Source organism: Acanthaster planci, linkage group LG15, assembly GCF_054643075.1.
Source record: "Acanthaster planci isolate LZ-2023a linkage group LG15, COTS_SCS, whole genome shotgun sequence".
NCBI classification, from domain to species: Eukaryota; Metazoa; Echinodermata; class Asteroidea; order Valvatida; family Acanthasteridae; genus Acanthaster; species Acanthaster planci.
The window spans coordinates 11,944,351-11,964,338 of NC_141791.1; the positions used below are offsets into that span (position 1 = coordinate 11,944,351).

The 19,988-nt window shown below is 42.3% G+C and overlaps 2 protein-coding genes across 4 annotated transcripts in view; one reads left to right on the plus strand and one right to left on the minus strand.

Moving 5' to 3' along the window:
• The window catches only part of LOC110981465 (uncharacterized), a 28,358-nt gene extending 8,722 nt beyond the window's left edge, over positions 1-19,636 (plus strand). The window contains exons 2-3 of the mRNA XM_022239054.2: positions 10,811-12,321; positions 14,596-19,636. Coding sequence (XP_022094746.2) covers positions 10,822-12,321; positions 14,596-14,805 — 1,710 coding nt within the window. The 5' untranslated portion in view covers positions 10,811-10,821 and the 3' untranslated portion in view covers positions 14,806-19,636. The remainder of the gene's footprint in view (positions 1-10,810; positions 12,322-14,595) is intronic.
• Positions 1-19,988, minus strand: part of LOC110981464 (uncharacterized) — a 79,242-nt gene that overhangs the window by 23,340 nt on the left and 35,914 nt on the right. The gene's annotated exons all lie outside the window — the stretch shown is intronic.

The following is a 19,988-nucleotide window of genomic DNA, read 5'->3' on the forward strand; positions in this document are numbered from 1 at the left end:
AGAATGCTATAAGAATATCCAGAATTACTGTAGTTATGAACACGACGTGAAAAAAGAAGAATAGCAACTTACATTTGTTTACAAAATGAGTAGGGGAAAAAAAAAACGGCTGGGAGGAGGCAGTGTGAAGAGAGATCACAGAGGAAATCTTTTCAGCAGTGCAGACGCACCGAGGGCTAATAGAGGAAGTGAGGCTCTCGGCCCAGACTATCCGTGGGGAAAACGTGATGGTATCGCAGGCCGAGCTGAGCCAAGCAGACACAGACAAAGGACAAGGAGCAGAAGAGGACCGGGGTGGTTGCCCGTTGAGGAGCTCATTCATGGGGCTCACCGTTAAGCCCTGTACGATATTTTATTGGAAGTGCATATGGGCAGACACTGCCGTGCCTCCATCCGTGCATGTTGGCAGGTCTTTAATCTACGACTTCACACTCTGCAATTTCATTTTCTCCCGACTGAAGGCAAGACAAATCCTTGGCGGCCCAGAATCAATTGTAGACGGGGATGCAAGCCCCCTCTCCCTTCCCATGTTTCAGCTCACAAAGACCAACTGATAAAAAGCTCGTCCACAAGGACAAGACTTTTTTTTCTCCTGGCTCTGATTTAGATGGTGAAGATATCATCAAAATAAGACAGATTGAAATAAAGGTAAGAGTTTGGAGAGATACCAAGAAAGCTCAGGTGGCACTTGTCAGCATTGAGCACACCTTAAAATGATTGGATTGCTGTCTTCGTTCCGTAGGACAGAGGCCGTACAAGAAGACAATAATTGCCAGGTGACAAATACCATAATACCAATGATCTGCTTCCACCCACACAAAGCTATGTACAGTAGAAATATCAAAAATCATACATATCATAAAAATCACGAGTCATCATTATTATTATTAATCTTTTTGGGTAATGACATCAAGGATTCGTACAGTATAGGCACTGTAGCTCGTAAGCCTGAAGAAATCTGCAGAGAGGAGACAATGAGAAGCAGTTACAGTTTTAGAGGTGGGAGGAAAACCCCAGAGGAATCTTCTGGGGAAAACCCACGGAATCAGGTAGGGACTGAAAACCCAATCCACATGTGGACCGAGCCGGGAATCAAACCCGGGACCACAGAGGTGGAAGGCGAGGAAAGAACCACTACGCCAACCTGACTGCTTTATGGCTTTGCAATAACTACATAAATGTACATGCATTTTATAGATTTTATATGACATTTGCAGCGTAACAAATCTTCAAATATTAATCATACATGTACATAATAAAAATAACATGACATCCATGCTACATCAGTTGGGATTTTTCCTCATAAACCTACCGAGTAAAATTCTGACTGCTTCAAAACATTTTGAAACAACACAACTAAAAACTGTGCCAACATCCCTCTCATTAACACAGAAACGTTGAGCATTCACCAAACCAGAAAGTAGTCGGTAATGGAACAATTCACTCCACTTTGGTCACTAGCAAAAGGAAACCCCCAAAAGATTTATTTCACATTTAGGCCTACTGTCAGAGAAATAATTCAGAGCATTAATACAAAGTACAGCGTACAGCATCATTTACAAACTGCATCATAAAGGCATGAAACTTAAAGTTACAAAGTTAATGGTACAGTGTAATGTGATGCAAATATACGTGTACGTGTACGTGTACTGTTCTTGAAGGCTACAGTTTGGTTTTTTTTTAAGTCCCGATTAGCCCTTCTATTTAAAGACAACACATCGATATTTGCCTGCTGATGACATTCACAAATGTGCTAAAAGACCTTGTGCTGCAAACCCTGCGCTTTGTTCTGCGGACAATAAGAGAAAAAAAATATATATCAATATGGGGTAGATACACTGAAGCAAGGACAATGGCTGTGTGTCATTAAGTTCCGGTGTAGGGGCTGGCAGGTCGGAGGTTGCTTTGCATGGAGCGGCTGATTGGAGGGTGGTTAAGTGATGGCTACATTGTAGGTTCTTATGGTTCTGGTGTGAGTTTACATTACGAGGGCATAAAGCTATGATGGGTGTTTTTTAGAACTAGCAGGCCTTCATTTGACCCTGGCTAGGGGCTTAAGGATGATAGTAAATTGAGACAAAGGTATTACCGGTGGCTTAAAACCAACCCAACTCGTATATAAATACCTGTTTGGGTGAGCAAGTAATTTTATACAAAATCACGTTTTTCCAACTATGATGTTCATCCATTTCACCTTGTACCAGTAAATGTACATGTTAAGAAATAACCCTGCAGCTATATAATGTACATGTATGGCATGGGCCTCGCACGTGCATGACAAAAAAATCTTCCTAATATATGGAAATTGGTGGGTGTGGAGCATGGTACGTGATGTGATACAGAACTTAGCAGAGCCTGCTATGGATAGGGGACTCAGTGGTTATATTGCGTGTGCCTGCCTGCGTGACAATGAATGTCACGTGTGAGGATTAGCACAGATCTATAACAGAAGCGTCAACCTTTCGTACAAAACTGGAAAAGTTGTTAAAACCTGTTGTTTCTTTATCATCTGTTAAATACCATTCACATGAAATTGTCTGAGGAATTATAAGTTACGGTAGATAATAGGACAGTTTCAATTGATGCATTAACCCTAACAGTCCCCAATCCTCCAACAGGTGAAGGATTGAGGAGTGTTAGGGTTAATGGTGGTGGTAGGGATGGGAAGTCATGTTTTTGTCGTCATGGATATTTGCTGTTATGAACATAGAACAGAGGGCTTGAACCCTACAAACGAGGCAGGAACTGAGGAAAAGGGGTGTGGGAATGTTCCCCTTCAGATCTTGGCTGTGCACTAACAGACTTTTTCAGGAACTTGATACGACACACCCATGCGAGCTTAATATCAACACATCTGCAAAATGTGCATCCGTTGGTATGTGCCATCATTTCCAATGTAGCTCACACCAGGCAGAGGCATTTAAATATATTCCTAACAATTTTCACCACCTACAAGTGGATATGCGGCTGTGTGAAAGTTACTTTTGATTTCACACCACTGAAGTCTTGAACTTCATCCAACAAGATAAAAAAAAATTGTTGGCAAGATACAGGACAGACCCCACTCAAGAGCTTGCTGAATGCAAAGTCGAGAAATCCTCCACTGTCGTCATTTCATGCCTCGGGGATCTGATGGTGAGAAACTGCATTTAAATTACCATCCATATGATAATCTTTGTTCATTATTATCAAGACAGAGGAATGAATGCCGGGATTAAGAGAGTGAGCTGAGGTAAGACGTGTCAAAGTGGTTGTGTATCAGGTATATGTAGCAAGAAGCAGACAGTGGACAGAGCACATTGACCAAAACACCGAGTAAACCGGCTCCATTCGGAGCAACACATTCTCACAAAAGAGCTCGATCAAGCTCCATGGTGTCGCCACAAACCGGTAGCCTTAAGAAGTAGAATTGTTAAACAAATGGCAGATACTTGCCTGAGCTTTTTATTGTTTAAAAAAAAAAAAAATCACGTTTCCTTGATCCCAGGCACATTTTCTATCAATTTCCTTTCAGTTTGATTTTTGGCCCTGCCTACGTCATTTTTTGATTGGAACTCTGCTATTACAAAAAGAACGATAACACCAACTTGACTGTGACAAACATCACCTCTGACTGGCAATCTGTCTCGTACGCACAAACCAACCAATCACGGGGCCCAATACTCTTTTTTATGGAACACTGAGATGTTTGTTTCCACGGTGATCTACTGTATCTCCCTCCACCGTCGGATGATTAGTCCAGCTCAGTGTTTGAGTTATTTCAACGCTGACATGTGGCAGAACTATCAGGGTGGCAATGAGACTGCCGTTCTTAATACCAGGGATATCCAGCAGGCTCAAGCCAGCCTGGGAAAAAAATCCTCCCGCTGTGGGAGAACATGAAGAGCAGGAAGGGTAGTGAGAACATTGAGTCTGCCACTTGCGAAGCCCAAGGCTTAATTGAACACGGGAGTCAAAAATCCTCTACTGTAATCCAATGTCAACTCTGTACTTGAGGATGTCACAGACTGTACCTGTGGTAACCTGTGAAAAGACACGGCATGGGCATGACCCGCGTTTCTGACTTAAATGTACAAAACTGATATGGTTAAGAATATAATGTGATAGTCGTAGAGAAACTTGGCGTGACCTAAAAAGGAATTTGCAATGGAATGATGCATGTGTACACAAAAGAAATATGTATGACTGGGGCGTCTGGAACACCACACGTCTACCTCAATCAATTAAGCCCTTCCTTATGAAAGATCTGTCATCATTAGGTAAATGCAAGTATTAAGAGACACTTCAGAACTGGCACAATTTACTGTTCGCCATTGACTGATCACTGTGTTTATCAATTTCCCTAATGCAATTTGGTCATTTCTGTCACGGACAGAAAAATTTAATATAAAGAGTAACGAGTTGTCTCAGAGGCCTGAAGAGGCTTTTGATTCATTCTGCTATTGTAAAAGGCCTATTATTTAGACAAAAAATTCTCTATTCCCTCCAATGACTGATATCCACAACGCCTGATTACTGTCAAAGCCAGTGTCCCGCCCCCTGAACATTAAAACGTAAGGCCGGTTGAAGTACCTTTCCAAAATTAGCAACAATTAACAAAAACTGGATCGAAAGTGCCCTTCTGAAATGAAGCCCAGCTGTTTTGGGGGCCTCGTCGATCCATTGAGCTATTCGCCATATGCTCCTCTGAGAGAAAATAAAAATTACAAAGATGTGGTGAACTGCATCTTGCCGAGTCACAACAACAGCTAATCTCACCAGCAATCACCTGCTTCATGGCTACCTGTATCTGTACATGCTTTGGTATGCATGGTTCCGGGAAGATGAAAATAGTTTCCTCTTTGCCAACAGCTCACGACTCCAGCCATTGTAGAATGTCATGGTCAGACCTTAATCTGTTGCCACAACATGAGATACATGTACATGTAGGTCGACTCTTACCCTTTAGGGCAGAAAACAACAACTCTAATACAGGTGGAGTTTGCATGGTGGGGTCAACATTAAGTGGAATTTGCAGATGTGTTTCTGGGAAGAGGGCCAAATATACAAAAGTTAAAAAGCGTCACGATATTTCACATTATGTGCTTTTCAGTTGTTGCCCTTTGTGGATGATAGAGAGGCTGTAGCGTGTACTGTTAATCATCGTCGCCGACATCATTATAGCAAATTATTCCATCTTCATTGTGTTCAAAATAATATACCCAGAAATTACAACATTTAGTTTTTTAAAGTTTGATTTGCCATCAAAATCAAAGTCTGTGAAGAAGTAGGCAAGAAAACTGAATATAGGTCAGAGAACAGAAAAGTACATTAATTCTAACTTGTATCTGCATGTACCAGCATTTCAGCCACAAACGGTCACAGCTTTGTGCAAATTATTCTAAGGTTCTTTTTTGAATGATGTGGTTTTGGCCTATCAGTGTTAACCACCAACAAAGACACTCCAAGCAGCGCTTGACTGTCTCTTGCCCAATCTTTCTGGAACTGGGCAAGCATATGAAAGGCACTCAAAGTGTGTACCGACATGTATGTGGAATTTCAATTCAATCTGAGATATAGGTTTGTTGTACAGAGTAGCGGTACTTCTGATCATTTGTTGTTCATGGCCTCATGCTTGTCGACCCGCTTGTGGTGGAATCGTCGACGGAAAAGGTGACATTTTTTGGCTGACCCGTCTTGAGAAGAATCCCCTCCCCTTTAGGGTTTAAGGCTTGTGCAATTTTTCCCGACGAAACCTGAAATTGGGGATTTGTACCCATTTATCCCTATTGTAATCTCTGAATTACCATTAAACAGATTAATTAAACAAGAGAAAGTTTTACACAATAGGGACACCAGTCAGGCTCTTGTCCAAAGCCTGGATATGCAAATAAGGCCAGAGAAGCCTAAATACATGTACATTGTTAAGGCCTGATACTGGTCCGACATTTTAACTGAATAGCTAGAAATCAAACATTTGCCTGAAAACTTGCACCCTCGACTTTGAAACTTGCAAAACAAATTCCAAATTTATCCCAAACCCGCCTGTAAATACCGGTGATGCTCAAGTGTGAACTTCATTATCTGCCCGCTTAAATGTCACCAATCCAAATTTAGGTTGGCCCTTGTCGGTGAAGCTCTGTGCAGGTATCGTCTCGGGGGAGAGAGATAATCCATCACTCGGCTGCTGCGTTATGCCCAATTGATATTCATAACTTTGGGACAGGCTATAGCCACCCTCGACTGGTTTTCCACAGATAATGGGGGTTAACTTGAAGGCCGTAGATGCGATTCCAACCGGAACAAACTGACTCTTTATTCATAATGGCAATTTGGGTGAGGACAGGGCAGTTTATTATACAGAAGTGAAGACTTTGGCTTTGGACTTGAACTGAAGTCTGAGTTGTCTTTCCTCTTTGCTTTTGCGGTCTTTTGCAAAGTTTAAGACACCCATACAAAATACATGTACATTAACCTGAAGAAAAACCAAACTGAAACCAATCAATCATGGCAACTTATGTTTATTTTCAATGTGTAACCTTAGTATCTTGGTTAAACAGCTATTTGACTACATTTCCATGATTTGAAATGTTAACAGTTCAACACTTAGTGTGCTCTCCTTTATTTCTGATTACTTAGACTGGCTTTCTTTTTTAAGAGCACCTCTAAATAAAAGATGATTTCTCTGATTTATCTGTTCAAATAAATATGGAAGTGTCCAAATTGAATGCAGTGTCATTTGTCCTCAGAGCTTAACTATAACAAGCTAAAAAGGTTTTTTCCTGTTCATGTCAAGATGCAAATTCTGAGTGCAGATTGCGTCATTCGGAGAAAACAGAGAAAATGAGGAGAACCCTTGCCCAGTGTTCGTAATGGATAAAATCTTGTGCATGCCAAACAATGGCTGCATGCTTTATTTGGCATGCACAAGGGTTCATCCACTATGAACACAGGGTGAAGGTTCCCCCTGTTTTCTCTAAATGACACAATCTATTGTGATTTGTGGGAAGGCTCATCTTCCATTCACTATGAACGCTGCCTGTACCTCAAGCTGGGTTTTTTGCCGGTGGTTTACTTGACAGTTCCTCTTTCTTTCGCAGTGGAAAAACCCTAATTCCCAAATGCCTCTAAACCTGTTTTTCACAGAGGGGGAAATAAAGGACCCTGGCGGGTTTCCACTGCAGGTATCCACGCCTTCTGTTCTCAGGCCCCACACATGGAATACCATGTAGCAAGCTCACACATCAATACACGTATAAGGATTTACATCGTGGACCAATGTTCCACAAGTGAGACAACCTCTGGTCAAACCCTGAGTCGTCAGGTATTTTGGCTACCGACAATCCTGAACTACTAGAGGCCAAACCTACTCTGTCAATCACAGGCAATCGGAAAATCTCTTCATTAGAGGGAAAATGTACGCCACGAGAAACATTGACTAGGCCGAATAGCAAAACCAACTTTCGCATCTTGGTCGATTTTAGGATTTCAGGCTTTGTAAAGGAAAAATCTATTCCACGGGGATAAAACAACTCACAATGCTGTGGTCCACAGATATTACTGGAATTCACGTTACCATCAAGGTGCCTAAATGGTTATTGAAAGTTAAAAGTTAAATCATGTTTAATATTTCGAATGATATGAAGAACTAAAAGCAAGAAACCCTTGATTCAAGGTCGGAAGACTTGTAAACTTACATGTAGGGACTGGTGGCACTTTTGAGGCCACTTTCTGTAATCAAATGTGGAAATAAATTTTGTGGAGAAATGTGGCTCCAAAAGGAGCCAGTTCTGAATTATTCCAACAAAGGGCGATCCAGTCATTCACAAGACACAGGACTTTGAAGATGATAGATATAATTTTGTAATTTTCTACAGCTATGACTGTTAAAAATAAAATTCTGGCCCAGGGAACTAATGCATATTATAATTTCTCAGTTCCATTTGTTAGTTTTAGTTGGCATAACAAACCGTCCGTCCCAAAGACAATTTAAGGAAAAGTTTGAAAGGGCCTCGTTTTGAATTGCAGAACTGCAGTGTCTCCTGAGCACGGATTTACGGGGAAAATAGACAAATGTAAAAATGCACAGCACGGGGGTGGGGGTGGAAAGTCAAGTCTTTATACGACGTCGCTAAGAAAGCTTCAATTACTCGGAAGATTTCAAACCTCCTAACCACTACAAGGGCATGCACAAAAAAAACAGGAAAGAGTATATAGTTAACTCTTTGATGGGGCACTGAAAGTGTCCTTAAATCCCCATGAATAGTTTAACTTCTTGAGTTGTGATAAAATGCAAGCAAGTGGGAAGATTTCTAAATGTCCTGGCCTCCAATTTTTTTCCCTGTCATTAAGTATTCCCTTCTCCAAATCTTTCTGGTTTTATTCATGCAAGCACAGGTAACAGCAGCCACAGAATCACAGTCCTTCAAAATTTAAGTCGAAACATCCACTCCCCTGTCCGCCCGCCCGTCTGAAATTATGTCCTTTGTGGTGTTGCAAAAATAACCAGAAAAATCCAGTTACAATGTAAATAGTATATTTGTTGAATTATCGGTACTCACTTTCTGCATTGCGTAAAGCGAAACTTGATTTGGGTATTTGAGGCATCACTATTAACGTTAGAAGCCACAATGGATAAGTAGTGTTGTGACACCCACATGACTGAGGAAATCCTGCATGATTTGTACTTACAATGTACATGTAGGTGAATTTCGAGTGAATCCGTCAGCCCTAACAGTCCTCAGTAAAATCCTGCAATTGATGGAGGACTGGAGGGCTAGGGTTAATGGACTAAACGGCTAACTTTGGATCAACATGTTATGTCGGAAGACAGTTTGGGTAATTCAATTTACTATTAGTTTTTTGACTCCAACCCCCATAAAAACGTAGCGGACACCTGTCTCCAGTAACCAATAGGGAGATGATCCTGTAAACCCTGAAAAGCAGGACTGTCCTCTGATTTTCATGTATGAGTAGGTACAGTGCTGGCTCTTCTTCAGAGATACAAAATGAAATCATTTTACCCGGGTCTAGAAATAAAAAAAAGGAGGAAAAATGAATATTTAATAACGGGCATCACTCAACACAACACAAATTGGTGCTAGTTCAAGCTACAAAAACACTACCCACGCACAGCCAGGCTCTGGAAAGTTCATTACATCTGATAGATTTCACTGGAAAACTTTATTCTATAAAAAAAAGGGGGGATACCGTGTGACAGAAGAAATATTAGTGGTTTTATCTTTCCCGATTTTCTTTCCATTATCTTTCATTGGATCTCAGATGACTATTTTTCGAAATCAGGCCGGTATCTGTGCTACAATATTGCACAAGTATCGATCACTACAAGAATAGACCTTCTTATGGTGCCAAAATGAGAGAATTGTTTGTTTAATCTGACTAAAATGCAGAGCCAGAAAGGCTGGAAATGCTCATCAGGTTATGATTTTTCTTTCCGTTGAACGGTCGAACAAAACATTCCAGGGCTGTTGCTAACAATGAAGCCAGCGCCACTTTTCGTCCCTTTTCCGACACCACACTGGGAAAGGTCAATCCGCACACACCTCCGCATCATTGCGCGGTCTCCAAACCGACTGACCTGAAACTTGAAACCAGCTCATCTCCAAATTGGCTTGTTTCTTTGTGCTAGCTGAAGAAAATATCTGGGCTATGCAGAAAAGATCTTTTCACTGTTTTGCTTAAAGCAAACTCATAAGTATTAATTGTAGAATTTTCTCTATATTCTGCACACTCCATTTCTATAGCATCTTTAAAACATGCACTACTAGAAATACATTTGGTAGATCTTTTTTTGTCTTGGGTTTCCTCTTGTGAGGTGATTAAATATATCAATCAGTGGAGAATAGGAGGCCTCTAAATGCAGTGACATCCTTAAAGTGAGATCCAAACTTGAAACGAGGTGGGGGTGGAGGACTGGAACTGTAAGAAGAGAATTCAAAGGCAATCTGCGATTGGCCTGCCCACGGGATCAATAGAGCGTGCACGACAATGCTACTGTCGGTGCCGAGACGATGACCAATTCCAACTTCTTACAAACCTTCCTTTTTTTGTCGACTGCCCCCACTTTTTTTAAGAACAACAGTTGGTCTCATTTCCTGCTTCCTGCAAAACGGACAACGATGTGGGAGTTCTATTTCCGTCGGAGCTCTATAACTGACTGGACGAATGCTTTTGTCTGTAAACACTTTAATAAGCCGCTGTCTTTCCACTTCAGTAGGCCAGTTGTGTACTACCCACTGACATCAACATATCTCCTTGCACAGAGTGACGGGGACTGAATGCCCAAATGTAAGACCACTTTGGGAAAATGTTTCTACCCATTACTTACTGGGATTCAGCAGAAAAGCAAGATACAGAGTACATGTGCATGTTAAGAAATATTTCAAATCTGAGCAAACACCTGTCGGCTTACCATATACGGGAGAACGCTGAAAAAATGGCTGTGAACAACAACCAGGCAGCTTCAGCGAGGCCCAGTTCATGACAAACTTGGACGTGATTTCTTAAGTAGGGTTCGATGAACAAATACCATGTTGCAAACTGGCTAAAACAGTGCTGCAATGGTCTTTTTCAACCTTCAGGACTCAGGTTTAAATCCGACTCTTGCTGAAAAGATAGGATTTCTTTAGTGTGAAGCCAAATCAGTGGTTCCTCTATGTACGCAGCGTTTCTCGCATTAAACGTTTTTCTTCTCTGCATATAGGTTTCCGTATGCATGCTGACTTCAGACGCCATACCAAGCTAACAATCTTTTTGAGAAACCGTTGGTGTCAGGTTGATAGTGATGGTAGTTTTGTTTTCCTCTGTCCAGATAGCACAGAGATGACTCTGCCGCAACCCAAGATGCCCCGTCTCCACGCTCGACTCCTCTTCCTCCTCCTCCTCTTCCTCCTGCAGCCGCAGCCGAGCAAGGCGGCCGCGACGCCCAAGCCCAAGAGCCAAGCCTTCTGGCGCAAGTTCTGCGGCTTCTTCTGCCCCTCCCAGCTGAGCTGCGACTCGGAGGTCTACCTCAGCCCCCGGCAGCAGCTGGAGCTGCTGCAGAGCCAGGAGTTCCTGGACATCCTGGAGCTCTTCCCGCAGATCCTCCTGGAGAACGAGAAGCTCCAACACACCCCACTGGTGCGGCTGGAGGACCACCAGCGCGATCTGATCCTCCTGCGCTACAAGGATTTCTTCCACCCCCGGGAGACCCTGCCGCTCGCCAGGCACAAAGTGGTCAGTCAGCTGACCATGAACCAGCGAGGCTTTGATAGGGAACCCATCGCCGAGCCCCCACCCCAACAAAACCATGAACCAAACGAGATACATCTCACAGAGGATCAGGTTCAAGAGCTGCTCCAGAAAAGCACCCATCTGAATACAGGTAATAACCATGGCCATCAAAATGCTCTTCCAGAAGATGAAATCCTTGGGACACCAAACTGGAACGAGGCCGAGGGCTTTATACGTGATTATGTCAACAAGCAGCGCTTGCAGCAATCTATGGAGAATCATCTGCAAGAGGCAGAGTTGCCTCCTCAGGTTTCAGGCAACCAGGCAAGAGGAAAGGCTGCCTCCAAAACGATCACAAGAAAGGATAAACCCATCGCCCTGAATATCAACCAACTTCAAGACCACGCGGCGCACTTGCACGTTGACCAGATTCTGAAGGAGCTGGAGAAAATGGGGCATTCTTTTGACCTGGATGACCTCGCGTCAGACCCAGACGGAGATTCCCGGGATGTCCCACAATCACAGCCAGAACCCCACAGAACTATAGACTCCAACCCGACAGTACTAAGCCAGGACCCACCCCCAGGCGGGAAAAGCAGCCTGAACAGTAACTGCAGAAACCCCGCCCATAGGAAAAGGCTCCGAGCGAAACATGCCAATCGGATTACTCCTAAAAAATCCCAAAACAGCAAGGAGCCTTACTCGGACTCACGCGCCAAAGGGACTGCGCAGGGGTATTCCTACCGCCACCAAACAAATCTGCCTTCTGAGCAAGCTTCAGAATTCTTAAACAGTCCGCTGTCCTCAGAGTCTCATGGTGCACAAAGGAGGACAGGCAAAAAAAGAACGTCAGGGAGTGAGTCCTCTTCCGGCCAGCGTGGCCACAGGCGGAGGCAGCGACTCAGTCCTGCCCAGTTTGTGCATGAACCAGGCGGGGAGGACAAGCAGGCAGGAAGGCACCAGGGGGACGCAGGGTCCCAAGAGGTGGCCAAGAGGCACTCAAGGAGAAAGAGGGAGGTGTTCAGCCTGCAGGTGTGCCCTGTGGTGGAGACGTGGTCCAATATAGTGCTGGCCGAGACAGCAAACGGGACGCTGGTACAAATAGCACAGGTAGGTAGGTTGGAAAACGTCCACAGTCTTTGCTGTGAAATATTATCTTCAATTGCAGAGACAATTATACAGTATTGCTTTCTCAGTAGTAATCCTGATGTGAAGCCATGCAAAATGCTAAAATTCAAGCAGTGGTTTGTGAAGATGAACATTTTCATGTATTAAAATTGCCTCTGATCACAGAAATGAACACAGAAAGTGGGGGAATACATGTACCCACCAGCGCACCATGATTTGTGGGAAAATTGTTGGCGGAGCTGACACGTGCAACTGATCAAATCTACACGTGAGCGTGGCTAAAAGTGCAAATTCTTTCCAATTTTCCAACCCAAACAAAGAACGCAACCCTCAAAAATTTCATATGTTGAAATTTATGAAAAGCAGTAAGTACTCAGGTACGAACCTGTGACCGTTTAACTCAAATCTGACACAGTGTATTTCATCAGCTGGAGAAGAAGAAGTACAAAGATAGAAACAACACTCTCTATAGAAAATACCAAGCACCGCCATAAAGGGTAAATGGCACAGAGTTTAACAAACCCCATTTACAGTAAATATTTTTGGTTCAGTCAGTGTTCTCTTGAAATGAATACCACAGACCTTTGCTATTAACCTTTGCTACTGATAAATTTATTTTCAACTCAGATCAAATGACTGACCAAATACCAAACAAGTATTTTTAAACCAGCATATTGCATTAATGTGACGAAATTAAAACTATTCCAGAAAAGAATGGAACCCAAGTCCTAAAAATTACATTCAGATTTAGGAATAGCTGTACTCAATTTTTTGATTAGATATTGTGTTCTGCATTCTTTTGTCTTTTCCTTGTTAAACCTATTGTAAAAAGACAAACCAGATTGATTTAACTTGTGTAAGATTTGTTTGAGGGGCCTGCGACTGAAAATCACTGACAATGTTTTTTATTCATTCAGTTGTGATCTGCCAAAATAACGTCCTTCTGGGAAATATCTCACCAAGGGCAGAATTAGGGAAAGCAAAAATGCGGCGGCAAGGCCATCTTTGGATGCCCTATGGAACCAAAAGGATGCTCCAATTTAATAGAGGGCACTCGCATAGTGCAAGTGCTGTCTCTTGGGGTCCCCAAGCGGGACGGGATTTAAAAAGGATCTATCGGTAATTTCCCTCCTCTGATCCATCTTCTGGTAAAAGACCAAATATCACTGGAATTTGAACAAGGCCTCTGATTGTGTTGAGACTTCTCATTACCGTGTTTGGCCTGTCCCGGCTGACTGAGCAACACGTTTGCCAAATCTGATTCCTCTCACAAAAAAGCCCACAAAACAGTTCAGCCTTGAAAGCAAAATGTTTACTCATTTTTTTGGGGGGGGGGTTCAGCATGCATCATTTTCTGGCTCTTTCTCAAAATGGAACTGTAAACGGTTCATTAATAAGGCACTTTGTATCAGCGTGAAGCAAAACAGCGGAAGATATTTTTTTACGTTAACGTGTGACTGGGTAGATACAGTACCTGCACTTAAAATGCCAGTGTTCCATGCTCACAGCAAACAAATTAGGAGACAGACCAGGGCCCAATATCATGAAGCCACCAGCCTTAGATATTTACTAAGAAAAGAAAAGAAAAGAAAAAAAACATTTGCACTGGACAAACAAGTCCCTAAACCAAAGTGTACACACATACATGCGGCTGGTTCTGATGAGGGGATCCTTGCTAAGCATGCAAACAGTGCCTTCTGCTTTGTCAGCTCCAAGAAATTGGAGGGGTTACTTCCATGAAGTTGATATTGAAGGCTAAAAGCCCCTGAGCACAGAAAGGCTTCCTATGCAACCTGTTACAGCTACAACCTGTTACCTTAATCTAATCCATGCTTAACAACTATGTACTCGAGTTCTTGTGCATGTACCAGTACGTGCTTATATAAATGTACATGCACCGTACAATGTTCTGTACAATACCGCTTAATGTGTCACCATGTACATGTAGGGCCTCATCAGATTGTCTAAATCTACTAAGCAAAAAAATCAACAGAATTCGCAAACAGTACATCTACTTGTACGATGTTTGGCCAGGAAACATCTTTTACTAACTGTTAATTAATAGTTTTCTCATAACCAATTTCTGTGGTGTGCAATTCCTTAAAATTTGCATCGCCATCTTCACACACTTCCAGGTTTTTTTTTATACCTTCTAATACACGTACATGTGTCAACTTCGAGCAGGCACTGAAGTGACACCCAGGATAAAAAGTATGAGCGAATTGATGCATATTTTCTGTCGTTTCTTGATCGCAGTTTCCCGAGGTCAACCTGGAGCAGTGGTTTCTGGAGGAGCGCTGCCTGTACGAGGAGTCGCAGATCATCCAGGGCGTAACCTGCGAGATTCGGGAGCGGCTGGTGGATGCCGTGGTGATCCCGGTGGTCGACCCTTCCCAGCCCATCCAGCGGACCAAGATCAAGGTGGACTGCTGCATGAGCATGTTCAACATCGACTTAGGCTATTAACGATGCCGCGCCTCGTAGTCTGTAGTGTGTGTTATGTGCTGTGTGTGGGGGCTAGAAAACTTTTGGCTAAATTATTTTGGGATTCTGATCATTTCCGTGTCTTTGATTTTAATGAAAATTTTCAATTAAGTGAATGGTATTTTTCCCCTTTCTCAGATAAATGTTTGATGTCAGTTGGCAATGTATTCAAAAGGTGAGGCCCTGAACTTGGTGGAAGTTACCAAAAAAGGAAGAAAGAAAAGGGCCTGCATGTACATTTCAAATCCAGAAAGTGTCTGACTAAAAGGTTCCACATTGCCAGCCATGGTAATGGTGATTTCGACAAAAGGTTTTGTTCGAAACAGGGAGGAACATTTACGACCCACTAATGGTTGGATCATCACTTGTAAGGCAAAATGTTAATGCCGTTTTAGGCACACCTCGTTCTCTCGCATGCTTCGTCCGCATTTCCCTTGTTTGAAATGAGCTGAGTCACAGGAACTACGGTCATCACAAGAATTGAAAGAAGGCTAAAAAACACCTCTGTGACAAACTGCACACAACTGCACAAGGCTCTTGAACTTGAATTTAACTTGGGTAAAATTTGTTGACATTATTCGTCTGCTGTTACATCAATCTCCTCTGACCAAATCTGTTATTCAATATTCATAAGTACCTCAGACAGTTTCCTATTCAACAATGTGCGCGTGGAACTCGCCAAGTGCGCAAGTCCATATAAGGATATTCTTCTAGACTACTTGCACAAGGAATATCCCATCAAATGGATGGGGGGTGTTTGGGAAAATAAAATGTAAAATTCTCGAACAAAATCCTTGGGAATTTATCATACCTGTATGTTCATTTTTTTTGTCTGACTAAAACCGTATTTGTGAGTGGGAATATCTATGTGCTTGGTTGGTTAGTTTAAGACCGGCTCAGGAGAACGAACACTGGTAATGCCCGAGCCGCAGGCCATATCCATTCTCCTGAACCAGTCTTAGGCTGCATCCGAATCCTTTGTCTCGAGCTAGGTCTAGGTCTTCACTCCATTAGAAATGCGTGGAGACGTGTAGACAATAGATCTAGCCGTAGCTCTGGAAGCCCGTTTCGGACACGGCCTCAAACTCATGTTAAGGCCGGTCAAGCATACATGTATACTTATTAGTAAAGGTCTAGACAATAAAATTCAGGTATCGGTCAAACTTAAATACCTACACACTTTAACTCCAGGTATACTTTCAGACAAAAACCCTTCACTGCAGCATTTTCACCACTTCAAATATGTAAACTTTAATTTTAGTTAATCACATACAGGTACAAAATTTTAAGTTAAATGACCCAATATTTGTAAGAAATTCAGTCCAGACAGTATTTTAATGTATTCTATTCTATTGTGTAAATATGACAAACTATACTGTACATGTTGAAAGTCGCAAATTTAAGTCACAGATTTGACAGAAGATCTCTAATAGTCAAACCAGTCTTACCTCATTGCTTTTAAGTTTTGAATTTTAAGGGATGTGGGAATACCTTATTTTTCTTTGTTGATTTTAGTCTGCTCCGAAAAAGCAGTTTGCCCAGACAAATATTCAGTGAAAGGTTCTCGGATGGCCATGTGCCCACCCACAAGGGCAAGCCTTCACTGCATAGAGTGGGGTAATTTCTTTTGTTAGGCATATTAGGACCGAGTTGTGGGGACACTTCTCTGTCCCTACAATGCTTTCGGTCCTCACTAAACAGGTGAAATGTACAGGTGTATTTGTATATACATGTATGTCCCTGCACCTACTGTAACAAGTGCACACGTGTAACATAAACATGTATGCACACTGAGACGTGTGCAAGACATGCCTTGCTCAAAAGTGAATCTTTTTACCGTAAACGGTATCTGCCAACGGTTTTTAGCAGTGTCCCGAAAAACCCAACCCTGTGGGGTAATACAGAGCAAGTTTTGTTGGGCGATGATTTCACAAAAATCGGTGCACGTACCATTATGATTTGTTTTCAAATGCTGTGCAACTTGGTAGGATTTTAAAAAAGCAAACGGGTAACTGCCACTGGAATAAAGAGAAAAGATAACGGACAAGAACAGATAAATTAATTGTGGGTGTGGAGATTCTACGGACAAGAACAGATAAATTAATTGTGGGTGTGGAGATTCTACGGACAAGAACAGATAAATTAATTGTGGGTGTGGAGATTCTAAAAAAAAAGGAAGATTTCTCCCTCAATGAACAAAGAAATGTTACCATTTTCTGTTTGAAAATAAGAACTCATGTGTTTACTGGATGGCTAAGAACTCTCTGCGCATGACACCTGTGCCGTATAAAATGACAAGGTCTACATTTAAACGGGATATCTCTAAGACACCCAGACAACCCTCTGGCTGAAATCCATGCGCTAACATCCTGTTGGTGCTGGGCAGGCTATTCTCAGGATATCTTGTGCCTGAGCAGATGAACATGTTCAATAATGCCAGTAGCATTCTACTTAAATGAGAGAGAGAAAAAAATTAAACAGTGGAATCAACCATTACGGGGAAGATGATCAAACAATCGTCCTTGTGCAACCGCGCCACTTTACACGCAAGAAATTAAGGGGGCCATCAGCATGCACGTCCACGCACATGCCGTGTTTAGACTGGTGGATGTGCAAATTAGCCTGCAAATTTTTTGTTGGGGGGGGTTGAAAGGAAGGAAAGAGGGGGCGGCGGAGAAGAACAAGACGACTCAGGGTTTGCAAAGCTGCTCACGCAAAGCTGTTTCAATATGCCGACCAGCGGAATCACGTTTGGCATGCTACTTCCACTCAAAAGCAGACTGGAAAGAGAGAAAATGAAACAGAGGACCCGAGACAGCAAATGTCAACGGGTTGAGCTGGTTACAATCAGGAAGACCGGGCCAGAAGATGAACGCGGGTTGGCACAAGCAAGGGGAAAAAAACCTAGAAAGCTCCGGGGGGGAGGGTTTAATTTTTGGTGACGTCTTTCGGAAGATGTCCATAATGATGAACGTGGCAGGAATAACAAAGCGTCAGATGTCCCATCAAAGGGATTTCTTCCCACTTTTGTGGGTGTGAAAAGTGTTACGTGTGTATAAAATTGATCTTGATGCTTCGGTTATTTATTTATGGAAAGCCCCGACGGCCAATATTGCACGGCACGGTAATCAATAGAAAGAGTACGCAGATCGGTCAACATCGTCCTCATATTGCAAAGCGGTAATTCCCGGGGATGGGTCTCAGTTGTCAGACCGCTCATCCGAGCAATCACAGGAATGTTTGGAAACCTGAATTCTGTGCCACATTTTGACATGGGCCTGCAGGCAGAATGTGATATCTGCCGCTGACCGGCCTACATTGTGGCGAGTTGGAATGAACCATCAGCAGACGACTTCACTGGTACTGGTACATCATTTGTTTCTGATTGGTGCATGTACATGTACTGTAGACATGATGACAGCAGACTCAAATCATGCCCTATCAACAAGGGTTCAATCTAAACGTGATTCTTAGTTAGAAAACCATGCTCTACACGTATCGGTACTTAAATTAATTAATATTCCTACCAAGTAAAAACAAAGACTAGTTTTGACTGCTGGATATGAGGTCCAGAAAGTGAAGGAAAAAGACGGGCATCAAATTCAGAGGTAAACTTTTACTTCCACTGTACATGGTGACTGATGCAATCTTTCAACCCAAACTAGACGATAAAGTTGGTGTATCTATGAGAAATGCCTTTCCACCTTCCGGTATGCATACATGTACATGTCGCTGTACGTACCAACCATATACATGTACATTTACATGTGGTATTATACAAGTACGGTATACACATGTACATCTATGTACATGTACCCTGCATCACTACATAATGGAAGTCATCTCAGTGACGTGCACTGAATGCTAGGTAAAGAAAAAGTCTTACCGTGGGACCAGAAACTTGTGCTTGTTACGGTGCGAAATCAGTCCACGTGGATGACAATTCTTGACCTCTGAGTCCCTCACATTATTTGGGTGATCCGGTTTTATTGAAATGTGACCCAAATCTCAAACAAATGATGGCTACATGTATAAACGTGACCCCCCAGTAAAGGCTTTGAAGACAAGACTGCCTTGCATTATGGCCTTTCATTTTGCTTTCTGCAGAGGTACACGTTTGCACTCACAAGCACCGTACAACCTGACAAATCATTGTATGTGTGCGCGGTAAGTTTCTGCAATCGCTTAATTACACGATGCACAGTGCCAAACCCTTCAATATTGGCAACATTGTGGCTGGCACTTTTTTCGGTTTGGGTGTGGTACAGCACAAACATGTAAAATGTATGTGTATATTTTAGTACAAATTCCATCAATTTTAACTAAAATGGCAGTTATACCGGTAATTTACATACATGTGACTGTACGCGTAAATTGTGACATGAACTCTTCATCTACATGTAAGTATTATGCTAAAAACCCAGAGTATTCAATTCGGTGTGTAATATAATTTAACTAAGAAATGAAGGATAACCTACATGTATTCACTAGACATGAACTAAAGCCAAAAAATTAACAGTAAGAACAACAAAATCTATTTTGGATGTACAATAATTTTGAAATTTACTGCAATTCAAGTATATGATCTCTGAACGCAAACAGTAAATAGGTCACTGTGGTTCGTGGTGTATGTGAAAAATGTACGTGCCGTAGTTTTATGTCTGCTTTAAGTTGTAAATTTTTAACTGTTTCGAGCGACAAACGTGCATTGCGCATGAGTCATTCGAGCTGATGTACATATCGTTATAATGTGACGGCATGGCAATGGATTAAAATTTTAAAAAACTGAAAATGGTGACTGGAAGAAATTGAACTGGATTGTTTGTTTTGCTTTCATTATTTTGGTTGTGGCTGGTACTTCCAAGAGGAAGAGGGGGGGGGTTGCTAGTTGCATGTAATCTTGCTTCCTGAAAAAAGCTGTGGGATGGAGGGAGGCAGGTCCAGCCACCCCTTCCGTTTATAGTAAACATGGACATGAACAGAGACACTGACAAATGGGAAGCGCCAATAACACAGGGCTGGATAGCTCAGTTAGTGGAGCACTGGTACAGTATTCTGGAGGCGACAAGTTCAATTCCAGCTCCATCTAACTTCTACGTTCATCTTTAGAATCACTTACATGTATAAGCACCTAGTCAGCTTCCCTATATACATGTACATGTAAT